Genomic DNA, 19,507 nt, shown 5'->3' on the forward strand with positions numbered 1-19,507 from the left:
GTGCCAAGAAATGGTTTGGAAACAAATTAGTATTTATGGTTCACTTCGTTTCCATGACAGGAAACAGTTTTGCTAGACAGTATTTTGGAAGCGCTATTAATTTTCACTTGTGAGGAAAAATGTTTATGAGTGAAAGGCTATTCATATGTACATAAACAAATTAGAGTCGTTTTAAGTGTCTGTTGTATGTAACATATTTAGATACAATATACAGAAACATTGGCTATGCTACTTTAAAGTGTTCTTTATTAGGGTTATAATCAAACACAACGGGACGTTAAAAAAAAACCCAAGCAGAACAGAAGTTGCAATTTCACTGATAAGAGGCAGTTTAAATTCACTGTGCAAAATCCAGTTTTGCCTTTCAGAATTGGAAAAGGAAGTAGTTATGTAAACTGTTTTGTCTTGGCAAGGAGGTAAAGTCTTAAGAGTTCAGGGAGCACTTTAAAAAAGATACTTCGGAGGAACATTCATACATCAGCTGCACCGAAAGTACCGTGTTCCAGTGCCAGAGAGAGAGAGAGAGAGAGAGAGAGAGAAATATATATTCAGTTTTCCCAAGAACTTGCAATTGTCATGTGAGATGGAAGCTAGTCCAAGGTATGTCCTAAACCCTGACTGTGTGTGTTAACAGGCACGCCTCCCAGGTTGTCTTGGGCTATCAATCAGCTCCAATGTGGACAGGGTTGTAGACAGGAAGCCAAAAAGGGCACTCTCGTTTAGCTTTGCTCGTGTCTCTTCTCACAGTGCCAAGGGGAGAGGGGGAAGGAGAACACTTTTCTTTGAAACACAGCGCATACGATGTAGCCTCTCTCTCTGCCCAAAGTCAGTCCCAACGCATCTCTCTCTCTCTCTCTCTCTCTGTATCTGAATCTTCTTACTATATGTTCCATTCTATGCATCCGATGAAGTGGGCTGTAGCTCAGGAAAGCTTATGCTCTAATAAATGTGTTCATCTCTAAGGTGCCACAAGTCCTCCTGTTCTCCTCAAACAGGGATTCTCAGAAAGGCACTTAAACTCAACTCACAACCAGGGGGGTCCCCCCTCCTTACAGTACTTTCTGAACAGAAATCTGGATTTTGATAGTCACTCCCCTTCTCCTGGAGTGCCAGAGTTGTTCATTATTCATAGTCCGGGGCGTGTCCTAAGCAGGAGTTGTATATAGGCAAGAAGTTCAGCTGAATGAGAGAACAGATGGGAGCCCAGAGTTACAGAGAGTAGAAGCCAATAGCAGGCAACAAAGAGAATAAAAAGAAGGGAACTTTGCTCTCTCTTAATTTATTTTTTCTCCTTCATTTCCCCTCTGCTCTCCTCTCTTCCCGTGACCATTTTGGGACCACGTTTCCTCCCAGCCAGACCATTTTGCTCGGTTTGGGTATTTTTTTTTTATTGTTGTTGATTTTTTTATTTATTTATTTTATTTTCAAATTTGTGTCTGCGGCAAGAAATCAGTGTCAAAGCCAAGTGACCTGGGCGCTATTGGAGGGGAGGAAGCAACAAGCCGTCTTGGGTGCTAGCTGCTCTTCCTTCTCGTCTTCCTGCAGGGGTGCGGGCGGTGGGGGGGTCCCGGCTGCAGGCAGGGGGTGACTGTAGCTTTAGCCTGCTGGGCTCGCCTCCTCTGTTAGGGGGGCGGGCGGCTGGGGCTTGAGCCTTCTGCTCCGGACCTGCGTGGCAGGGGTCTGTCCCGGTCTCTTCTCTCTCCTGTGCTGGGGGGCGAGTGCCTGTGGGGGGGGGGCGGCTCTGCCCGGGGCTAGGTGCGCGTGTGGCTGCGGCTCTGTCCCTCTCCCGCTCTCCCTGCTGCTGCTCGTCCCCTCTGCAGCCCCCCCCGCGCCCGCCCCCCCCTGCGCTTGTTGCTATGGTGGCGCGGCTCTGCGTGCTGTGGGCAGTGGCAGCGCTGGCGCTGCTGAGCCGGCGGGCGGTGGCGGTGGGGCCGGTGGTGCGGTGCGAGCCCTGCGACGCGCGGGCGCTGGAGCAGTGCAAGCCGCTGGCGCCCGGGTGCTCCGAGCTGGTGCGGGAGCCGGGCTGCGGCTGCTGCTTGACCTGCGCGCTGCCGGAGGGGCGCCCGTGCGGGGTCTACAGCGAGCGCTGCGGGGCCGGCCTCACCTGCCAGCCGCGCCGCGGGGAGCTCAGACCCCTGCAGGCGCTGCTGGAGGGCAGGGGGCTTTGCACCAACGTGACCACGGGCAGCAAGCTGCGGACCTTCCTGCTGCAAGGACCACATGTTCCAGGTAAGGCGAGCCGGCTCCAGCCGTTCACTCCGGGTGGGTGGGGGTGCGTGTGTGCGTGTTGTTTAATGCCCCCCCCCCCAAAAAAAAAAAGTTTGATGCAAAGCAATCTGTCAATCCGTTGCCTTCATGCAAAAGAGAAAAAAAAAAGTTTAGTTGGCCCACACCAAAAAACAAAACAAAACGAAAACCCACTCCCTTGCTGCAAACATGTTTCTGTGACGCGCCACCCAAGCATTGCAGCCAGCTCCTAGCGGATGGGCTCTTCAACAAAACTCCAGCCCTAGTGCACTGTTAAGACTGACGTGGTAATTCCTAAAAAGAACAGGAGGACTTGTGGCACCTTAGAGACTAACAAATTTATTTGCGCATAAGCTTTCCTATCATAGAATATCATATCATAGAATCTCAGGGTTGGAAGGGACCTCGGGAGGTCATCTAGTCCAACCCCTGCTCAGAGCAGGACCAATTCCCAATTTTTGCCCCAGATCCCTCAATGGCCCCCTCAAGGATTGAACTCACAACCCTGGGTTTAGCAGGCCAATGCTCAAACCACTGAGCTTTCGTGAGCTACAGCTCACTTCATCGGATGCAATTCCTGCTCTTCAAAATAAATGGTGGTGTTTTCTGATCTCGTGGTCAAATCTAGGGCTGTGTGGCAAGTTTGGGATCGTTTGAATGAGGAATAAGAAAAGAAAGGTTCTTTAATCTCCCGTTGTTGCAAAATCCTTCCTTTCAACAGAGGTGAGGATGCTTTTTTAAAAAATATGGGTCATTCTCCCTTTGACTGAGGAGGCAGGTCTGCCAGGCTGAAATATTTAAAATGAGTGAATTACTTGTAAAATTCATAGAAAGAGGAAAGGAGTACATAAAGAATGGGATAAATATTTTTCCAGCCTGGAAAGTTATTGCCTATTTAAAATAAAAAGACTGGAAGTTTTAAAAGGGGTGAATATTGTGGGTACACTTTTGCAAATAAACGATTGGTAAAAACAGACCTTTCCCTTACTCTCTTGTAAATAAAACCATTTAGAGTGTGTTTCTTTAAGAGGGAGGGAAGAAAGGTTGGAACAACTTCTGTAAGCATCCACATTTTGCAATGTTCAGAAACAAGGGAAGTTGGGATTCAGATCAGGAAAGCACAATTAATATTTGCACAAATTTCATTAGAGAGTTTACTAACCAATATTGAGGATGTAACATCTACTTTATAAGACAGCATGTTAAAAGGTTTGGCACTGTTATTTTTAAAGCAGTGTGGAGTTTTTCTTCTGGGTTGCAGGCACTCTTTGGCTGGCCTCTCCTTAGCTATGTGAGGGGAAGTGGCTGCCAGTGTGCTCTTAACCGGCTGCTGCAGGAGCACAAAATGCCTTATTATTATTATTTTTGTGCTGCTCACAAGCAGTGACAATTTGAAAGAGGGAGAGTTCAAAACATGCTGAGTGAAGATTTAAACCTCATTGAAACACATGGCAACATCCTTCATCATGAGAGCTTGATGCTATTAACTCTACCTTAAAAGGAATCCTGGATGAGGGGGGGTATCCATCTAAATGGGTGGAAATTGGAAACGGCTAATTATCAGTTGTTATTATTATTATTATTATTATTACTATTATTATTATGTAACCGTAAATATTAGAGGAAGGGAAGGGGTAGATGGCTCTGGACTTTCACTTCTGTTCTGGATCTCCTACTAACTTCATCCCTAAATAGTTTAAATACTAAAGCCCTATTCTTTCACTCCTTATTCAGACATAAAGCCTGTTGAAGTCAGTGGGAACTTTGCTCCTGTGTATAAAATGAAAAGTAGGCCCCTTCCTGGGGAATACAAGTTGAGTGCTTAGTTTTCAAGAGGGAAGAAATCTGCTGAACCAATGCCATGCATAGTGCCTGCCTCTTTAAGGGACTACTAGAGTTTCAATCCTAAATCCAAATTTCCAGTACAGATTCTAGCATACAGCAAACTCTCATAATAAGATCAAATCTGTTCTCACACATACAGATAGGCAGAATACCAAGTAAAATTGTTTTTGTCATTGTTACATAACAGCAAGTGCTAAAAAAAGTTTATATGGATTTATATTTTAAAATGTCATTTTAATGCCAGATTTAAAAGGCCACTAACTTCTAGAGCATACTAGATCTTTCTGGCATTAATACAGTTCACATTTTAAGGGACTATTATTATTAATAAAAGAAAAAAACAACTCTCCCTGTGCTTTTTTCATGATGGTTTTGAATGTGTTAGGAATGGGTATGTAACTAACATGACAACAGCTCCATAGAATAAACTGGTGCAATACAGTATGTCTTGACATTATAAAAAATTGTAGTCATAACTCATAAATCTGATTTGAGAACTGCTTAAGAACAGATTGCCATGATTAATTATATAAACTATGAAGTGGCCACTGTATTCTGTTGGTTACATAATGCTTGTTAAAATACTTTCTAAATCTATATGTACATGGTGAATAAAGTAGAATGGCTGCAAAATACTATCGGAGAAATAATTTAGATTTAGGAGATCTAGATTATTATGTTCTATTGTATCAACGCTTCCAAACATCATTGAGAATGAGAAAAAAAATACTACTGTAAAAAAAAAAGAAATTAAACCACAAAAAATATGTTCAAATACCGCTGAGAGTCTGAGTTAAACCCACAAAAGCCAGGAAATTCAGAGTTAAGACTTAAACTTCCTTAATCCATTTGCGCTGAGAGTTGGATTTTCCTGGTCAATTATGTCTACTGCCAGCAGTGGCTACACCAAAACCACTGGCACAAGATGTTAATTCTGATCCCTCCTCCTCCTCCTCCTCCCTGTGCCTATGTATTGCAGGGGCCTTAGTGCCATATGTGCTTAAATTGTTGGACTCAGTGGCATATGTTAGCAAGGCTTTCGGTCTTAATGTTGAATTTCTTGGCTTTGGTGCTTTTTAGTGAGCCTTTTAGCACTATTTTAAAATAGATTTTGTGCTTTAACTTTAGTATAGCATTGAAGCAACGGTATTAAAAGTAATCTGTGCCCTGCACATCAATTGTCATTTTACATTCCCAATGTGATTTCCGTTCCTTTTTTAAAAAGTTCAGATAGCCTGCAGCCACAGGGCTGAAATGCAGCAAGCAGTCTGATTTAACTGATAAAGAGATATAAACTTTAAAAATGTCTCAGAGGAAATGCAGCCATCTGCATTTACACTGGAAGGGTCCTGTAAGGTATAGTATAGTATAGACACATAATCTTAATCTGGAAACCTTGTGCCTGCACAATATTCTGGGGCACTTTATTTTCTTTTACTTTTATTGAAAGTAGATAGAGAAGAAAATATTTTTAAACTCTTCTGACTCAGAGTGAAAAGCAAATAAGCAGGATGTTTGTTTTTTGATACTATGGCAGAGTGGATGGCAATGTTGTGTTCATAATCTGAAATGTGTTTAATATAAAAATAGAATCAAATTGGAAAATTCTCTATCAACTAAGTAAAATTTAACTTACCAAATTTTTGCAGTATGTGGGAGAAAATTAAGAAATAACTGTATTAAGGTCCATTAAAATTAACATGGTAGTATTACTTCTATTTAGTAATACCTCTTTGTTAATTCCCTTCCTGGAGAAGATATAAAGGAGAGACAAAAAGAAAAGGAGTACTTGTGGCACCTTAGAGACTAACAAATTTATTTGAGCATAAGCTTTCGTGAGCTACAGCTCACTTCATCGGACATGCATCCGGTGAAGTGAGCTGTAGCTCACGAAAGCTTATGCTCAAATAAATTTGTTAGTCTCTAAGGTGCCGCAAGTACTCCTTTTCTTTTTGCGGATACAGACTAACACGACTGCAACTCTGAAAGGAGAGAAACTACCTTACAGAATATTAACCATTACAGGAATTCATTATCACTACTAAGTGATAATAAAATCAATTCTAGGACGTAAATAAATTATTTGAATTTTTTGCATGTCTTCCATTGCTAAAGTTGATAACAGATTTCTGATTCAGATCCAAACTCTGGATATGATCAAGTCCCTGTGCAAATCTGCCCCCTTCTGGTGGGAAAAAACTTCAAATTAAGGGAAGCAATTGACTGTATACTCAGTTTAAATTGCAGTGATTTAAAAAATCAAATTGATGGAAAGTATAAATGAAAATGTTCATACAATTAAGTAGAAAAGAAAGATGTATAATTAGTAGCAACCAACAGTGACAGTGGAATGGCAGAGTTTAAAAGAATTACTAGGAGTTTACGAGATATTTCAATCATGAGAACATTAGAATTCTTTCTGTTCAGGAAATACAGACATTGCTGCTCAGAGAACACTATGTCATTTAAGGCTCTCTGTGTTTTTTAATAAAAAAGAAAAAAAAGAATCTCTTAAAATAAGCTATTGTGCTCCTAGGCTTAACTGAATAATTAACTTTGTTTCTTTGTTTAATTTATTTTATTTGAAGGAAATTCCAGTGATTCAGAAGAAGACCAGAATGCCAGTAGCATAGAGAATCAGGCCATCCCTAACTCTCACAGGGTGTCAGATTCCAAATCACATCCACATCACACCAAAATAGATATCATCAGGAAAGAACAAGCCAAAAATACACAGCGGTACAAAGTGGAATATGATTCACAAAGTACAGATACACTGAATTTCTCTTCTGAATCCAAACAAGAGACTGAATATGTAAGTGTTTTTATAAGTAGAAAAATAAATACATTCTCATGCTTGCTTTTTTTTTTTTGGCATGCTGTATTTGACAAGATAAATAGAAAACCAGATGGTGGTAATTGTTTAGCCATTTAAGGAGTTCTGACTGTGTGACCAGTCAAACTGTTGGAGATGCAAATGCAGAGGGTCAGCAGGCCAGACAGATCACATGTGGAAAACACAGAGGTCTAGTGTTTGTTTTTAAGCTGATTATCAATAATAATCCTTGGACAGTAAAAAAAATTAATCTCACCTATAGTTTTCACATATGGGTGTGAACAGATTCAGACTAGGACTAATAACAGCTTGATTAGATTTGATTACCTACTGGCAAGAAAGAAAGGGTAATGCAAAAAAGAAAAAGGCCTTACATTCAATCCAAAAGTCTGAGTCTGTGCTCCAGGAAGCAAATTATGGAAAGTGCTCTAGCATGAAACTGAGTACCAGCTTTTGATTGATTATCAAATGTACCTAATGCACACAAATCTGTGTCTAGATTTGTAGTGATTGCTCTTTCACACTGAAAATGTCTGCAGGTAATGACCATAGAGATAAGAGCTGCCACTGTTTCTTATTCCTTATTGACAGTTTATGAGCAAGATTGCAGGGCAGTCTGGGTATAGGGAATGTGTGCAGGTAAAACTATGATTCATGTACTGATCTTGGCAGACAATCTGGTTATCCTCATACTCGTGTCAACAGGCATACAAAATGTTGCTTGGGTATACTTTGGCATTTCATCAAAATATTCATAGGTGATCCAGACGTATCTTTCTTCTACAAAAAGAATGTTTCAAAACCTACAAAAAGTAGTGAGTTCCATGTAGAGACTATATGGCAGCTAAAACAAATTAGCAAGGTTAATTTTCCTGCCTGTTCAATGTATTACTGAAATCAGACATTCCAGTTAAAGCACATCAGAGTCTGAGAGGTTCAGAATGTCCTTCTTCCAAAAAATAAATCTGTGTATAGCAGAATTATCATTTTAGCTAGCTGTGAAGGCTGATGAGAGATTATGGGGCACTGGCCCAGAACTAGGGCTTCTAGGGTATGGCTACACAGCAGCTGGGAGCATGCTTGTCAGCCCCAATAGTCAGACTTGTGCTTGCAGGATTCAAGCTAGCATGCTAAAAATTGAAGTGTGGATGTTTCTAGTCATTTCTGGTCAGATCCATCACCCTGTTTTTACGAAGTTCTTTGGTTCTTAGTGCTTTTTAATGTCTACAGATTTACTGTTTTTAAGAATATAGGAGACAGGGTTTGAGCGAGAGGATTTCATTTGTGCTTTCTAAAACATGATCATTGACAGGGTCCCTGCCGTAGAGAAATGGAAGACACATTAAATCACCTAAAGATCCAGAACGTCTTGAGTCCAAGAGGATTCCATATTCCAAATTGTGACAAGAAAGGATTTTACAAGAAAAAGCAAGTGAGTAATATTTCTTGATCATTTCAGTAAGCGTATTTCAGCTTTTCCACATCGTTATCTGTTAATACGAAGTCATATTTAACATTACTAGTAATGTTCATGTGCATTACATAGCACTTTACTGAAAAATTAGTTTAAGCCCAATTTCAGGACATGGTGGCATAGCACCAAGCTATGTCAGGTGTGGACAGTGTTTTTATTTGCTGTCGTTCCTGACAACAGATTAATTTGAGAAACTTCATACCCAATCACACATGGGTTGGCCAGAGCCCTGGATATCACTGCCCATCAGTTTAAAAAAAGCATTACCTCTGTAATAACCCACAGTGCTAACTGTTGGAGTCACCATATGACTGTAATAGATCAATGCTTTGAATTGTACATAGCTGCTTGAGAGTTCCTAGAAGAATTGGATTAGGTCACATTACAAAAAGCAACTTGAGAAAGCCATATATCTGTCGTTTATACACTGCAGAGATCACTTCCAAAATCTATGTCGTGTTATAGTGAAAGTGATACACTCAGTATTTACTCGTCAGTAATGATGGTCTCTCAACCACTTCGGTTTTCCATTTGCATTCGGTTACGTGCTTGTGGCCTTTCCTGACAAATGCAAACACTGCCACAGCTATTCATGCCTTTGTTATCTCAATATTGAACTATTGCAACATGCTCTACTTAAGGGTGCCCGTGAAGGGCTCTCAAGAAACTTTGGCTAGTGGAAAATAAATATCAGGGCCGTTGTTTAGTGTTTTTCCATGTCAGAACCCATAATTCCAATGTTTAGTAGATTGCAATGGCTCTGAATTAGTTTCTTGGTGCAATTCAAGGTGTAGTTTTAAATTTACAGAGCTTTGTATTCGGTGTTCTCAAGCTTTTCAGTGAGCTGGATCATGTCTATAAAGAGAATTTGTATTGTGGGCCACCTTCCCCCTCCCTTTCATGATTACTCAGGCCCATTTCTCCCTTCACATCCATGTGGTAACCACAGCAGTGGTTCACACTGGAAAATAATATTAGAAAAGCATTCAATGTATTTTTAGTTGTCTTCTACTGTTTTTTATCAGATGGAAATTAAAGTGAAATGAGCAGCCAACCCAACTTGGCTATCACGCATCGATAGGCTTCACTTTAAATCCTGCTGCTCTCTGTTGCTTAGATCATGGATTTCTTCAAGTATGTCTACTCTGCAAAAAAAAAAAAAAATGTGTTCTTAACTTGGTTAGCTTAGCTCAAGTTCAACCCCAGGCTGCCTCAGAGTCTTTAACTCAAGCTTCTAACCTGATTTAAAAGCCAAGTTGTCGTGACATCACTGCTGTTTTAACCCAGGTTAGCTAACATGAGTTAAGAACACACCTTTTTTCAGCACCTTCCTCTTATGTAACATCTCAACAACTGAGATCAGCAACCTCTGCAGATTTGATGATGGGCACTCACAGTGGGGGCTCCTGGCTCTAGAATACACTTCTTCCACTGATCTGACGGTGCGTGTGTTTGTTGACCTTTAGGGTGTGCTGCATAGCTCATCTATTCACTCTAGCTTTTCCTGAGCAGCTGGTGATTTTCTCAAGCAGGGCAAGTTTCTTTTTTTGAGTTGGAGGTCTCATTTAAGCTGGTGTGAATTCTTGTTCCATGATATTTTAACTTGATGTAAATTAATGTAGGGCCATATGTAGGTTGCAGCCCTCAATCTGCATTCATTCCAAAATGCCATTGATTTCAATGAAAGTTATTCAATGGACTAAGGACAGCACTGACCCTCTGAGTGGGAACCAAGATTGTGTGTTTGTTCCTATGACATAGAAGTGTTTAGCTTATTTAAAGCAATAGATATTTTAACAGAGTTCCAAGAGATATGCTTTTTGTTACATACTACAGTCCTTGTGTTCCTTTAGCTATTAAAGAAGACCAAAGAATATGCTCTACTTTGTCCACTTGCAGAACTTGTCTGCAATAGTTTTGTCAACTTGCAGCTCAGATTGTGAGCTCTTTATGGAATGGACTTTCTTTCTTCAGTGTTACTCTATGCTATGCGCTTTCCTGGGTACTACCGTAAATAAATAATAATAAATGCACCAAAATGTTGAGGTGCATTTTTGAGCAGTGATAATTCTGCCATTAGGAAACCTGGGCACTTCCCCACTCCAAAAAATGATATTAAAATAAGTGTACCTTGATGTCAATTCTAGTCATCATTCAAAGCTATTCATTTAATAGAACAAGGTGAAGATCCTATATAAGGGGAGCACTCTAAATTCTGTCGTGCATGTTCCACCAGAGGCTTTAAAATTGCATCTGCTGAATTTCAGAGAGAGTTCCTGCACTACATGTAGTGGCCTATCATGGTGGTATCTGTGGCAAAGGATATGCCCAGTCCTGCCAGATGCCATGCCACGTGCCTGTATGTCCCACTGGCTTCAATAGGAATTGAGGGAAGCTCAGCATCTTGCAGAATCAAGCCCTCAATGAGCACAGGCAGAGTCTACACAAGCAAATACCTGAGTGCTGATCTAGTGCCAACACTTAGTACTGCTATCAAACTGCAATGCAGGCTGTAACTTTAGGGTGGGTGTCAAGGGTACAGTCTGCAGTTCACAAAAATGCAAAATATGTTTACAGTATCTTTCTAAAATTAAATACCACAATAGGTATGAGAAATAAGTACATATATAATAAACTGCACTCACTGCCCTATGGGAAAGGTAGTGATTGCGCTGGTTTTTGCAGCATTATAAATCTAGGTCTGATACTTTAGGAACTGAGAGAACATATCTAATCCGAATAACATAAAGCTAGGTTATTCTATTATTTCCTGCATTGCTGCTATTAACATCAATTAGCATTTGTAATTCCACATTATGACAGAAGAATTCAATGTGTTATACAGTACTAGGAAATAGTAAATCATCCTAAATAATTTTCACTGTCTTAGAAGGCAGGCATTTTTAATAATGGAAATATCGGCTTTCTTCTGGTACCTCTAAAGTAGCTGAATATGCAGCTCAGTGCACTACGGTGGCATGCCACCTCCAAAGAATGCTGCCCCGGGAAGGTTAGCAAAAATTAGGTGTTTGCATATTTTGTAAAAGTAGTTCATTCTTTACCAAAGCAGTTTAGCTATCATATCGGAGGCTGTGTGGTATAATGGTTAGAACAGTGATGTGGAATCAAAACTCCTTCAGTGTTTCTTTTTGCTCTGCCACTGATATGGACCCTGATCCTGCAAGCTGCTCCACATAGGCAAACACTCTCATGCCTAAATGGATCCCCATTGAATTCATGGGCATAAGCATTTGCTCATACAGAGCAAATTGCATGATTAGGGCCTTTTTGCTTAATATCATATTAATATCCACCTCATAAGGTGCTGTGAGTATCAAATAAAATGTTAATAAATGCTCTGAGCTCTTAAGAAAATAAAGGTACTTTATGAGTGCAATTTCTATGTTGTCGATACAGATACAGTCTAGTAGTACAGTGTATTTCAGCACAGTGCCAAGCTATGCAGTGCAGAACTAACACAAAGAAACAATATGGTTATAAATAGGGCCTTACCAATCCCCCATGAAATCTGGTCTTTTGTGTACTTTTACCCTATTCTATACTCCTTTATACTATAAGGTAAAAGGATATACAAGTACACAGTGTTTCTCCAGCTGGGGGTTCCAACACAAAAGGGGGTCCCAAGCCTATTGTAAATGGGTTGCAGTATTGCCACCCTTACTTCTGCGCTGTTGCTGGTGGCGGCACTGCCTTCAGAGCTGGGTGGCCAGAGAGCAGCGGCTGCTGGCCAGGAATCTAGCTCTGAAGGCTGCACTGCTCCTGGTAGCAGTGCTGCCTTCAGAGCTCGGCACCTGTCCAGCAGCCGCTGTGCTTCAGCTATCCAGTTCCGAAGGCAGAGCAGAAGTAAGGGTGGCAATACCTTGATCCCCTTCCCCACAATAGCTTTGCCACCCCCTTTTGGGTCGGGAACCCCAGTTTGAGAAATGTTGACTTAAGGGCTTTACATATTTTGCAATTTTTCAATAAATATTCATGCTTTGTTACAACTCTGTGAAATTTAAGATTTAAATATCTGAAATAGTGAAATTCAGGATTTTTAAAATGCTATTTATGACTGTGAAATTTATTAAAATGGACCATGAATTTGGTAGGGCTCTAGTTATAAAGGACCAGCATTTGTCTACAGATAAGTGATAGGTTTGGGATAAATCTAGTGAAGTATCATGATCATCTAAAAGAGCCATATAAAGTCTTTCATAAGAAAGTTTTCCTCTTCATGTTCACGTGAACTACCTCTTTTCCTCACTGACTAGCTCTTCAGGAACATGTTGAATGTAGTTGTTCTTCATGATTTGATTTGTGTATATCAAGTAATTGACTTTCCAGACACCCTCGGGGTAGTTTTAATGAGTGAGAGGTTTGCTCTAAAGGAAAAGATACATCATATAAAGCAATTTAAAGTATTTATATATTTTTTAATATTTAATTATTATTAAATCAGGAGCACGGGGAAATTATCAAATAAATGTGGTTGCACTTATCATCTTGCCAAGCCATGTGATGTACAACATGAAATCAAATAGGAGAGTCAGTGGTACTGGAAGCTACATGAACAGTTCTGAAAGGAATTCTGCCCTCCGCTCCCTGTCCATTTAAATTAATATTTGTTATTTACTTTACTTTTCTTGCCCGATGCTTCTTGGTAAACATTGATTTAAAGGTAAAACTGGAAGTCTGGCTTTGTGGTTGTTCTAGAGTAGAGCGATCAGAGTTTGAGTCCCTAATTTAATTTTTGCTCCTAGATCCTCAGAACCTGGAAACATGGTACAGAGTCATTGTCGTCATGCCCTATGGAAGTGAGGAGCAACACTGATGAGCTCTAAAGAAATCTGTGTTCAGTCCTCAAATAAATTGTATAAAAGAGAGGAAGTGATAAAGAGGAACGTGGAGGGACCCCTTCAGAGCATAATAGGACCCCTTTGTTTATTATATACCGCAACAGATCTATTAGACATTGATCCCTACTTACTCATGCCTAAGTCATTTATGTAAGGTTGTACTATAGTACTGTGGTATATGGGTATAGTTTCATGGTGCAGGAGTATATCTGTCTCAAGCAAGCAAACAATTTTTGATAGAATTAAGATTCTCTAAGAATTATCCCAAATCCACATAAATGGCCAGCTTTTCAGTAGATATGAATTGACATAGCTCCATTTAAGACAAAGCTCCCCCAATCCTGGGCCAGCCAGAGGCCAAAATAACCTTTGCTGTAAATTAGAGCTTTCTAAAGGCTGCTCTCAAGTTATGCCAGTTGCAGTCCCATAGGAATGACTGTACTGACCAGGAATTAAATGGCACCCCTTATGCTTTGCCATGTCCCTTCTACACTCCTCTGTGGAGGGGACAGAGCAGGGAGCAATAGAGCTGGCATCTGGCCCCTCTGTCAGCGGAAATCCTCAGCTGCCCAGTTTAGGGCATTATTCCAGCTGTTTTGCACTTCTGAGGCAGCACAAAGCAGCTGGAGCTGGGCCCAAGAATCTGTCCCCACGGTATACAAAACACAGAATAAGAGATGTCTTTCTGATATGCACTGTCTATCATTTCAGTTGATGTCAGGCCAAGAGAATGCAAAATATGGAAGTTTTAGAATAAAACCATCCCTTTTGGGCCAGATCAAACTATTATGGGAGATATGTTTGTCCCTTGCCCCAGTGCTGGGCAGTCAGTGCAAATCCTTGTTTTGAACTTGAGAGATCTGAAAAACATTTCTGTGTTGCTTTGGAGACAAAGCATTATTTTTGCTGCTTATCTCTAAGGCACACAGCAGATCTGAGAGTTTTTCTCAAAACAAGAAATGAAAGGTGGCTTCTAATTGTATTTAATTCTGAAAGTCAGTGATGAGAGTGAGGAAAGTAAAATGACATTAAAAATGAGACCAATTTTTTAAACTGATAATTTGGTTTACATATGTATGTCTTTGACAGTAATCAAAGTCAGTTCCTTTGAACCATTGAGATTTGTGCAGCACACTTCATACAGTACCTCTGAAAGCAAGGAGGATATGTTACAGATATTAGCAGAGGTACAATTTAGTGAACTGAATACCAGGCTGGGAGTTAGGAAATCCTAACTCTAATTCTGGGCTCGGACACTGACTGTGTGTCCTTTGGAAAATCACTTAAGAATTTCTACCTTAGTTTCCTGATCTTTGAACTTGTTATAATAAAAGAGATGTTAACTGTGGATTAAATTATTTTGACGCCAAAGAGTTTTAAGGATTAAACATTACCAGTTCAGTTAGGTCCTGATCTAGTGGCCGTTAAAGTTAATGGAAAAATTCCCGTTGACTCAATGGCCAGTGGATCAGGCCATTAATGGGCTTGTTAAACAATGTAAAAGGATAAAATCTGTTGGTTTCATGTTTAAGGACAACTAACTGAATGGCTAACTTGTAAATCAAACAAAGATAATCAGATAATTAGGCGAATTACTAATGCAACTCTTTTTTTGATTGGCCAGTGTTGCTTTTCCTCTCAGAAAATAAGCATTTGTTTACTTTGGACCTGATCTTGTGGACATTCTTCTGGCATAACTGCCATTGAAGTGACTAGGATTGTTGAATGCAGTACGACTGCAAAACAAAGGTTCTGAAGAAGAGAAAGCTTTGTGTTATTTCAGCAAATGACATGATATTTGGTCTTCCTGCCCAAAGATATAACAAGAATATAGACTTAGATAATCATCTTCTGGCCTTTGGAATCAATGAATCTAAACGACTGCTTATTTTCAGTTAAAGTGAGTTCTGTTAGTTCATGTACCATAATAAACATGGTAAAAGCAAACATTCCTCAGGGAGAGAAGTCTGTCCAACACAATATCCAGCTTTCTGAACCATGCAAGCTCTGAAAAGCTGTGGGTGATGTTTGCTTCATGGCAGGATGATGGAATCCAAAGAAAATTTGCCAACTACAGAAACCACAAAGAGATCTCTTCCCCCAGAAGTCCATGGTGGGGAATTGTGGAGTTGGCTAGGGGTAGGGATAAAGGAGCTCCCCACTTTCCACAGTACTCAACTATTAGGGACTGTATGTACTGCACTGTGTGGCCTTGGATGGGTAAATTAGTGGCTCCTGGCTCCTGGACCAATCAGCTATGTTATAAGGGTGAAATGGGCTCCAATGCAGAGGCCTGTGCACCATTTAAGTCCTACTTAAAACCTTGTTTTGAGGATTTAATTAGTGCCTGCATAGGCCTTCTACAGACTCTTTCAACCTGGATAAATTTCATCCTCAGTGAATAAAATACATGAGCTGGAAATGTACACAGGCCACCCGCCTTCTTTGGAGGATGATTTCTCTTGTTCCCTCCAAAGGAGGTGGAGGTAGGCTTCTTTTTTTGTGTGTTTTTATTTTTGGTGGCAGAGGGCGGGCGAGGTCTTCAGGCTACGTGGCTTCTCTGTTCTTGTTCCTAGTGATATATCTGTTGTAGTTGTCATCTAGCAAGAGCCTGATAAATTTGTGCCACAGACTCTTTAAAATTCTTCACCTTCTAAATGGTGGTCATTTTAGCTCTGATGAACATGTCTCTGCAGTAGGGCATTCAGTGCGTCTACAACCATAAAATCCCAAAGTCCAGTTGACATAGATTGTGACTGCATCCTGGGAAGGAGGTTGACTGTAGAATGCTTAATATGACATTGCATAACTATTAGAGAGGGGTGCTTCCCCTTATAATAGAAGAAAACCTTCACAGTTACGGAGGTACCTTTCAGCTGGACTGGGCCCAGAGGTAGCTGAGGAATGTTATATGCAATATGTGATCAGGAACTATGTATGCTCCCTTAGATTCTCTTTGTATTTCTTGGAGTCTTTAGAAGAATCTCTTTAGTGTGCTTGGTTTTCTGTCTTTCCTGTACTAAATTATTATTTCTAGGGAAAGTTTCAGCTTTTATTTAGATATATAAATAATTTATAGCAAAAGCATACACACACACTATGTATTACAATTTCAGGTTGGCTTGTATTGATAACTAGTCTTGCTAGGCAAGTGCTTTCTCTAGAAATTATTTAGGTTATGGATTAATATGCAGGCAACCTTATTTATAGGAAATTATATATGTAAAGCTCTAATATACCTAGCAGTTGTTGAAGTGATAACTCTGTTGCAGGGTATTATATATCTATTAATAAATGTCAGCTACAGTACTGAAATTCCTCTGGCAAACAGATGCAAGCTGAGGTGTTATTGCTGCAAGTGCAGTCTCTGCCAAATATGTGCTCCCTTAGTATGGTAAGAGTAATCTGTTGAGTTTTTTTTCCCAAATAAAGGACTTGATCCTACAACCTTTACAGTTGCAAGTAGTGTCATTGAAGTTGATTTTGCTCAATAATGGACAACTGTGCTGTGTAATATCATGTGGAGTGGTTTATATAGCTGCCTTTTTGTGCTTCTAAGAATAGTTTTGTTGTAGGATGATTAGATCCCTAATAGTTGGCTGGCAGTAGAAATAAAATATCATTATAATAGTTTGTGCTGGTAATTGGAATTTCATATACTCACAGCACGAGCAGTGTTGATTTGGCCATGTTATATTACTGAAGCTATCAAAGAGATTAGAATTAACTGGAACTGTACCCAAAAAAATTTCATTAACTGAATCTTACATTCATTTTGTTGCAGTGCCGCCCATCCAAAGGCCGAAAGAGAGGCTATTGCTGGTGTGTGGATAAATATGGACAGCCACTTCCTGGATACGATGGGAAAGGAAAAGGAGATGTCCACTGCTACAACTTGGAAAGCAAATGAGGGGCAGGTGCCATCTCCTGTGGAAACTGTTTGTGGCAGTTCAACCCATCAGAGACCTTGGAGGGACTGGGGAAAAAGCATGGACTGCATTGGACTTGGAGTTATGAGTTCTGCCTCCTACTGATACTGGGGGATTCACTGACTCTATGGACTCTGCAGCTGCACCCTGTCACTGACACTTCCCGCTTTCTATAGAACATAGGGAGCTCTGAATTTCCAATTAAATCTGCACTATTTATCCCCAGAAAGAAAAAAAGGCACTTCAGAATGGATTCAGGGAGTCTCCACTGACTTTTTAAAATAACGGCCTGTGACCAATTTGATCCCGAAAGATACTGTGTTTTATTTTAAAGAATTTATAGATTGTAAGCTTGTAAAAATATTAAAAAAACCCAAGGATTTAAAGTTTAAGCTTTTTCTATACAGGTCTGACGGGAAACTTATCTTCACGGGTAAAATGTTTTATAAAAATCTCAAAGAACTTTTTAAAGAAACGTGTTTCTAAAATAAAGACATGGCTATTTTTTTCTGTAAAGTATATTATGAATATTCTGTTAGTCTGTATTTAATATAATTGTTTTTTAATAAACTTTATTTAAATGTAACATGTGAATACCAAATGTTACACATTCATTTTGGTGTATGCTACTGAATACATGCAAGTCAAAAACAAAGGGGATTGTAAATAGAACGGCATATATATCTTTACTTAATGTGGATGAGCCAAAATAAATTTACTGGCTGAAGAAAAAGTTTCCTAAAAAAGGCTTTTTCCCTATTTAAAGTAGCTAAAACCATCAAAATAACTTTTTAATTAATCTTTCTATTGGTTTTTCTAGTGCATACCTCACTGTAGTACTTAGATGTTAGATAAGCAATTAATAGTTGCATTGAAATTGACGATAAATGACTCTTCTCTCCTATTTGTTTCAGCTACTCTAACACAATTTTTTCCCTTCTTCTCCTCTTTTAAAACTGTTAACGCTAGATTAATTTTCTGTCTGTGGATATTCTGCCTTCCTCTTATGGCACTTTTTTAAAACATAAGCTTGTATCCATTTTTAATTGTCTTACTACAAAAACCTAACTAAAGGCCATATTCTACCTTCATTCTACATGAGGGACTCGTATTAAATTCAGTGCCAAACATATACAGAAAATAGGATATAGACCTAAATTTTAGGACTCTCCAAGCTCAATTCTTCTATTGCATGGTCATAACTTCCACTGACTTCATTGGGAGTTGTCTGCTTGCCTTTAAGAGCAGAAGAGTAACCATCCAGTTCTGAAAAATATGTCTCTCTGTCATGAATTCACTTAGATTTTCAATCTGAAGAGAGGTTTTATGTTCTGAGTTTGTGGTTCTTTCAAATATCTGGCATATGGTATCAATTGGAGTCAGATTCCCATTAAAAATAATGGGAAGGTCTACATGAAAATCAGTTGTGGGATGTGGCCTATGGAACTGAGCATCTTTTCCTTTTTGGATAAGATTTGAAAAGTAATAATATTTTATTACAAACTGCATATAAGTAAGGGGTGTAACTAAAAAAAAATCACCATTAATTGAATGTCCTATTGAATATTTAGCGAGTCAGGAATTAGGTGATTTTTGTGACTGCAGCCACCAGCCTTGTATTTGGCTTGGGTTATCTGAACAGCTTTACTTGCATCCCATGCAGTTTCTCAGTTTATAATCTAATAAAATGATCTTGCATCATCATTAAAACTGAAATCCTAACCCAAATCCTAATCCAATCTCAGGTTAGTGAAGTAGTTGTTACTCCAAAATGTGTACAGTCCTGAATATTTGAGTTTCAGACAGATTTGTGAACTGATGAAAATACTGCAATTGTAAAAGTTTTACCAAGAAATCATTGAAATAACACTTTTTTAAAGCTGTAAACAATATACCCTCGTACTATCACATGAACAAGAAATTGTATACAGCAGCTTTATGTCATGTAACTGTAGACATGAAACTAAGGGCTAGATTCATGAAATGGAATCAATATTTAATAATATTCAATAATAATAACAATTCTTCTTTGAGTGCTTGTTCATGTTGATTCCAATCAGGTGTGTGTGCATGGTAGCTGGAAGATTTTTCCTTAGCAGCATCCATTGGGTGGGCCAGGATGGCCTCTGGAGTCATGCCTTCATGGCACTCAATATAGAGCCCTATTGACCTGCCACCCCTCAGTTCCTTCTTACCGCCTGTGACGGTTCTTCCCTGTGCTCTTGTCTTACATTGTTTTTCATTAGTTTTCCATTGTTTGTTAATAGTGAGTAGTTAGTAGTTCATTAGTGTTAGGTAAGTTTCTTTTGTGGGGGGG

The 19,507-nt window shown here is 39.5% G+C and overlaps 1 protein-coding gene across 1 annotated transcript; it reads left to right on the plus strand.

Moving 5' to 3' along the window:
* Positions 1-479: 479 nt before the first annotated feature.
* On the plus strand, positions 480-17,780 carry IGFBP3 (insulin like growth factor binding protein 3). The gene is made up of 4 exons (XM_038392549.2): positions 480-2,229; positions 6,681-6,907; positions 8,241-8,360; positions 17,046-17,780. Exons 1-4 carry the CDS (start codon positions 1,857-1,859, stop codon positions 17,169-17,171), a joined length of 846 nt encoding a protein of 281 aa, XP_038248477.1. The 5' UTR covers positions 480-1,856; the 3' UTR covers positions 17,172-17,780.
* The last annotated feature ends 1,727 nt before the right edge of the window (positions 17,781-19,507 follow it).

This window comes from Dermochelys coriacea, chromosome 2, assembly GCF_009764565.3.
Source record: "Dermochelys coriacea isolate rDerCor1 chromosome 2, rDerCor1.pri.v4, whole genome shotgun sequence".
NCBI lineage: Eukaryota > Metazoa > Chordata > Testudines > Dermochelyidae > Dermochelys > Dermochelys coriacea.

Coding starts and splice junctions, on each gene's coding strand:
- IGFBP3 (XM_038392549.2), top strand. CDS start 1,857: ATGGTGGCGCGGCTCTGCGTGCTGTGGGCAGTGGCAGCGCTGGCGCTG. Junction 6,908..8,240: donor CCAAACAAGAGACTGAATAT/GTAAGTGTTTTT, acceptor GATCATTGACAG/GGTCCCTGCCGTAGAGAAAT. Junction 8,361..17,045: donor GATTTTACAAGAAAAAGCAA/GTGAGTAATATT, acceptor ATTTTGTTGCAG/TGCCGCCCATCCAAAGGCCG.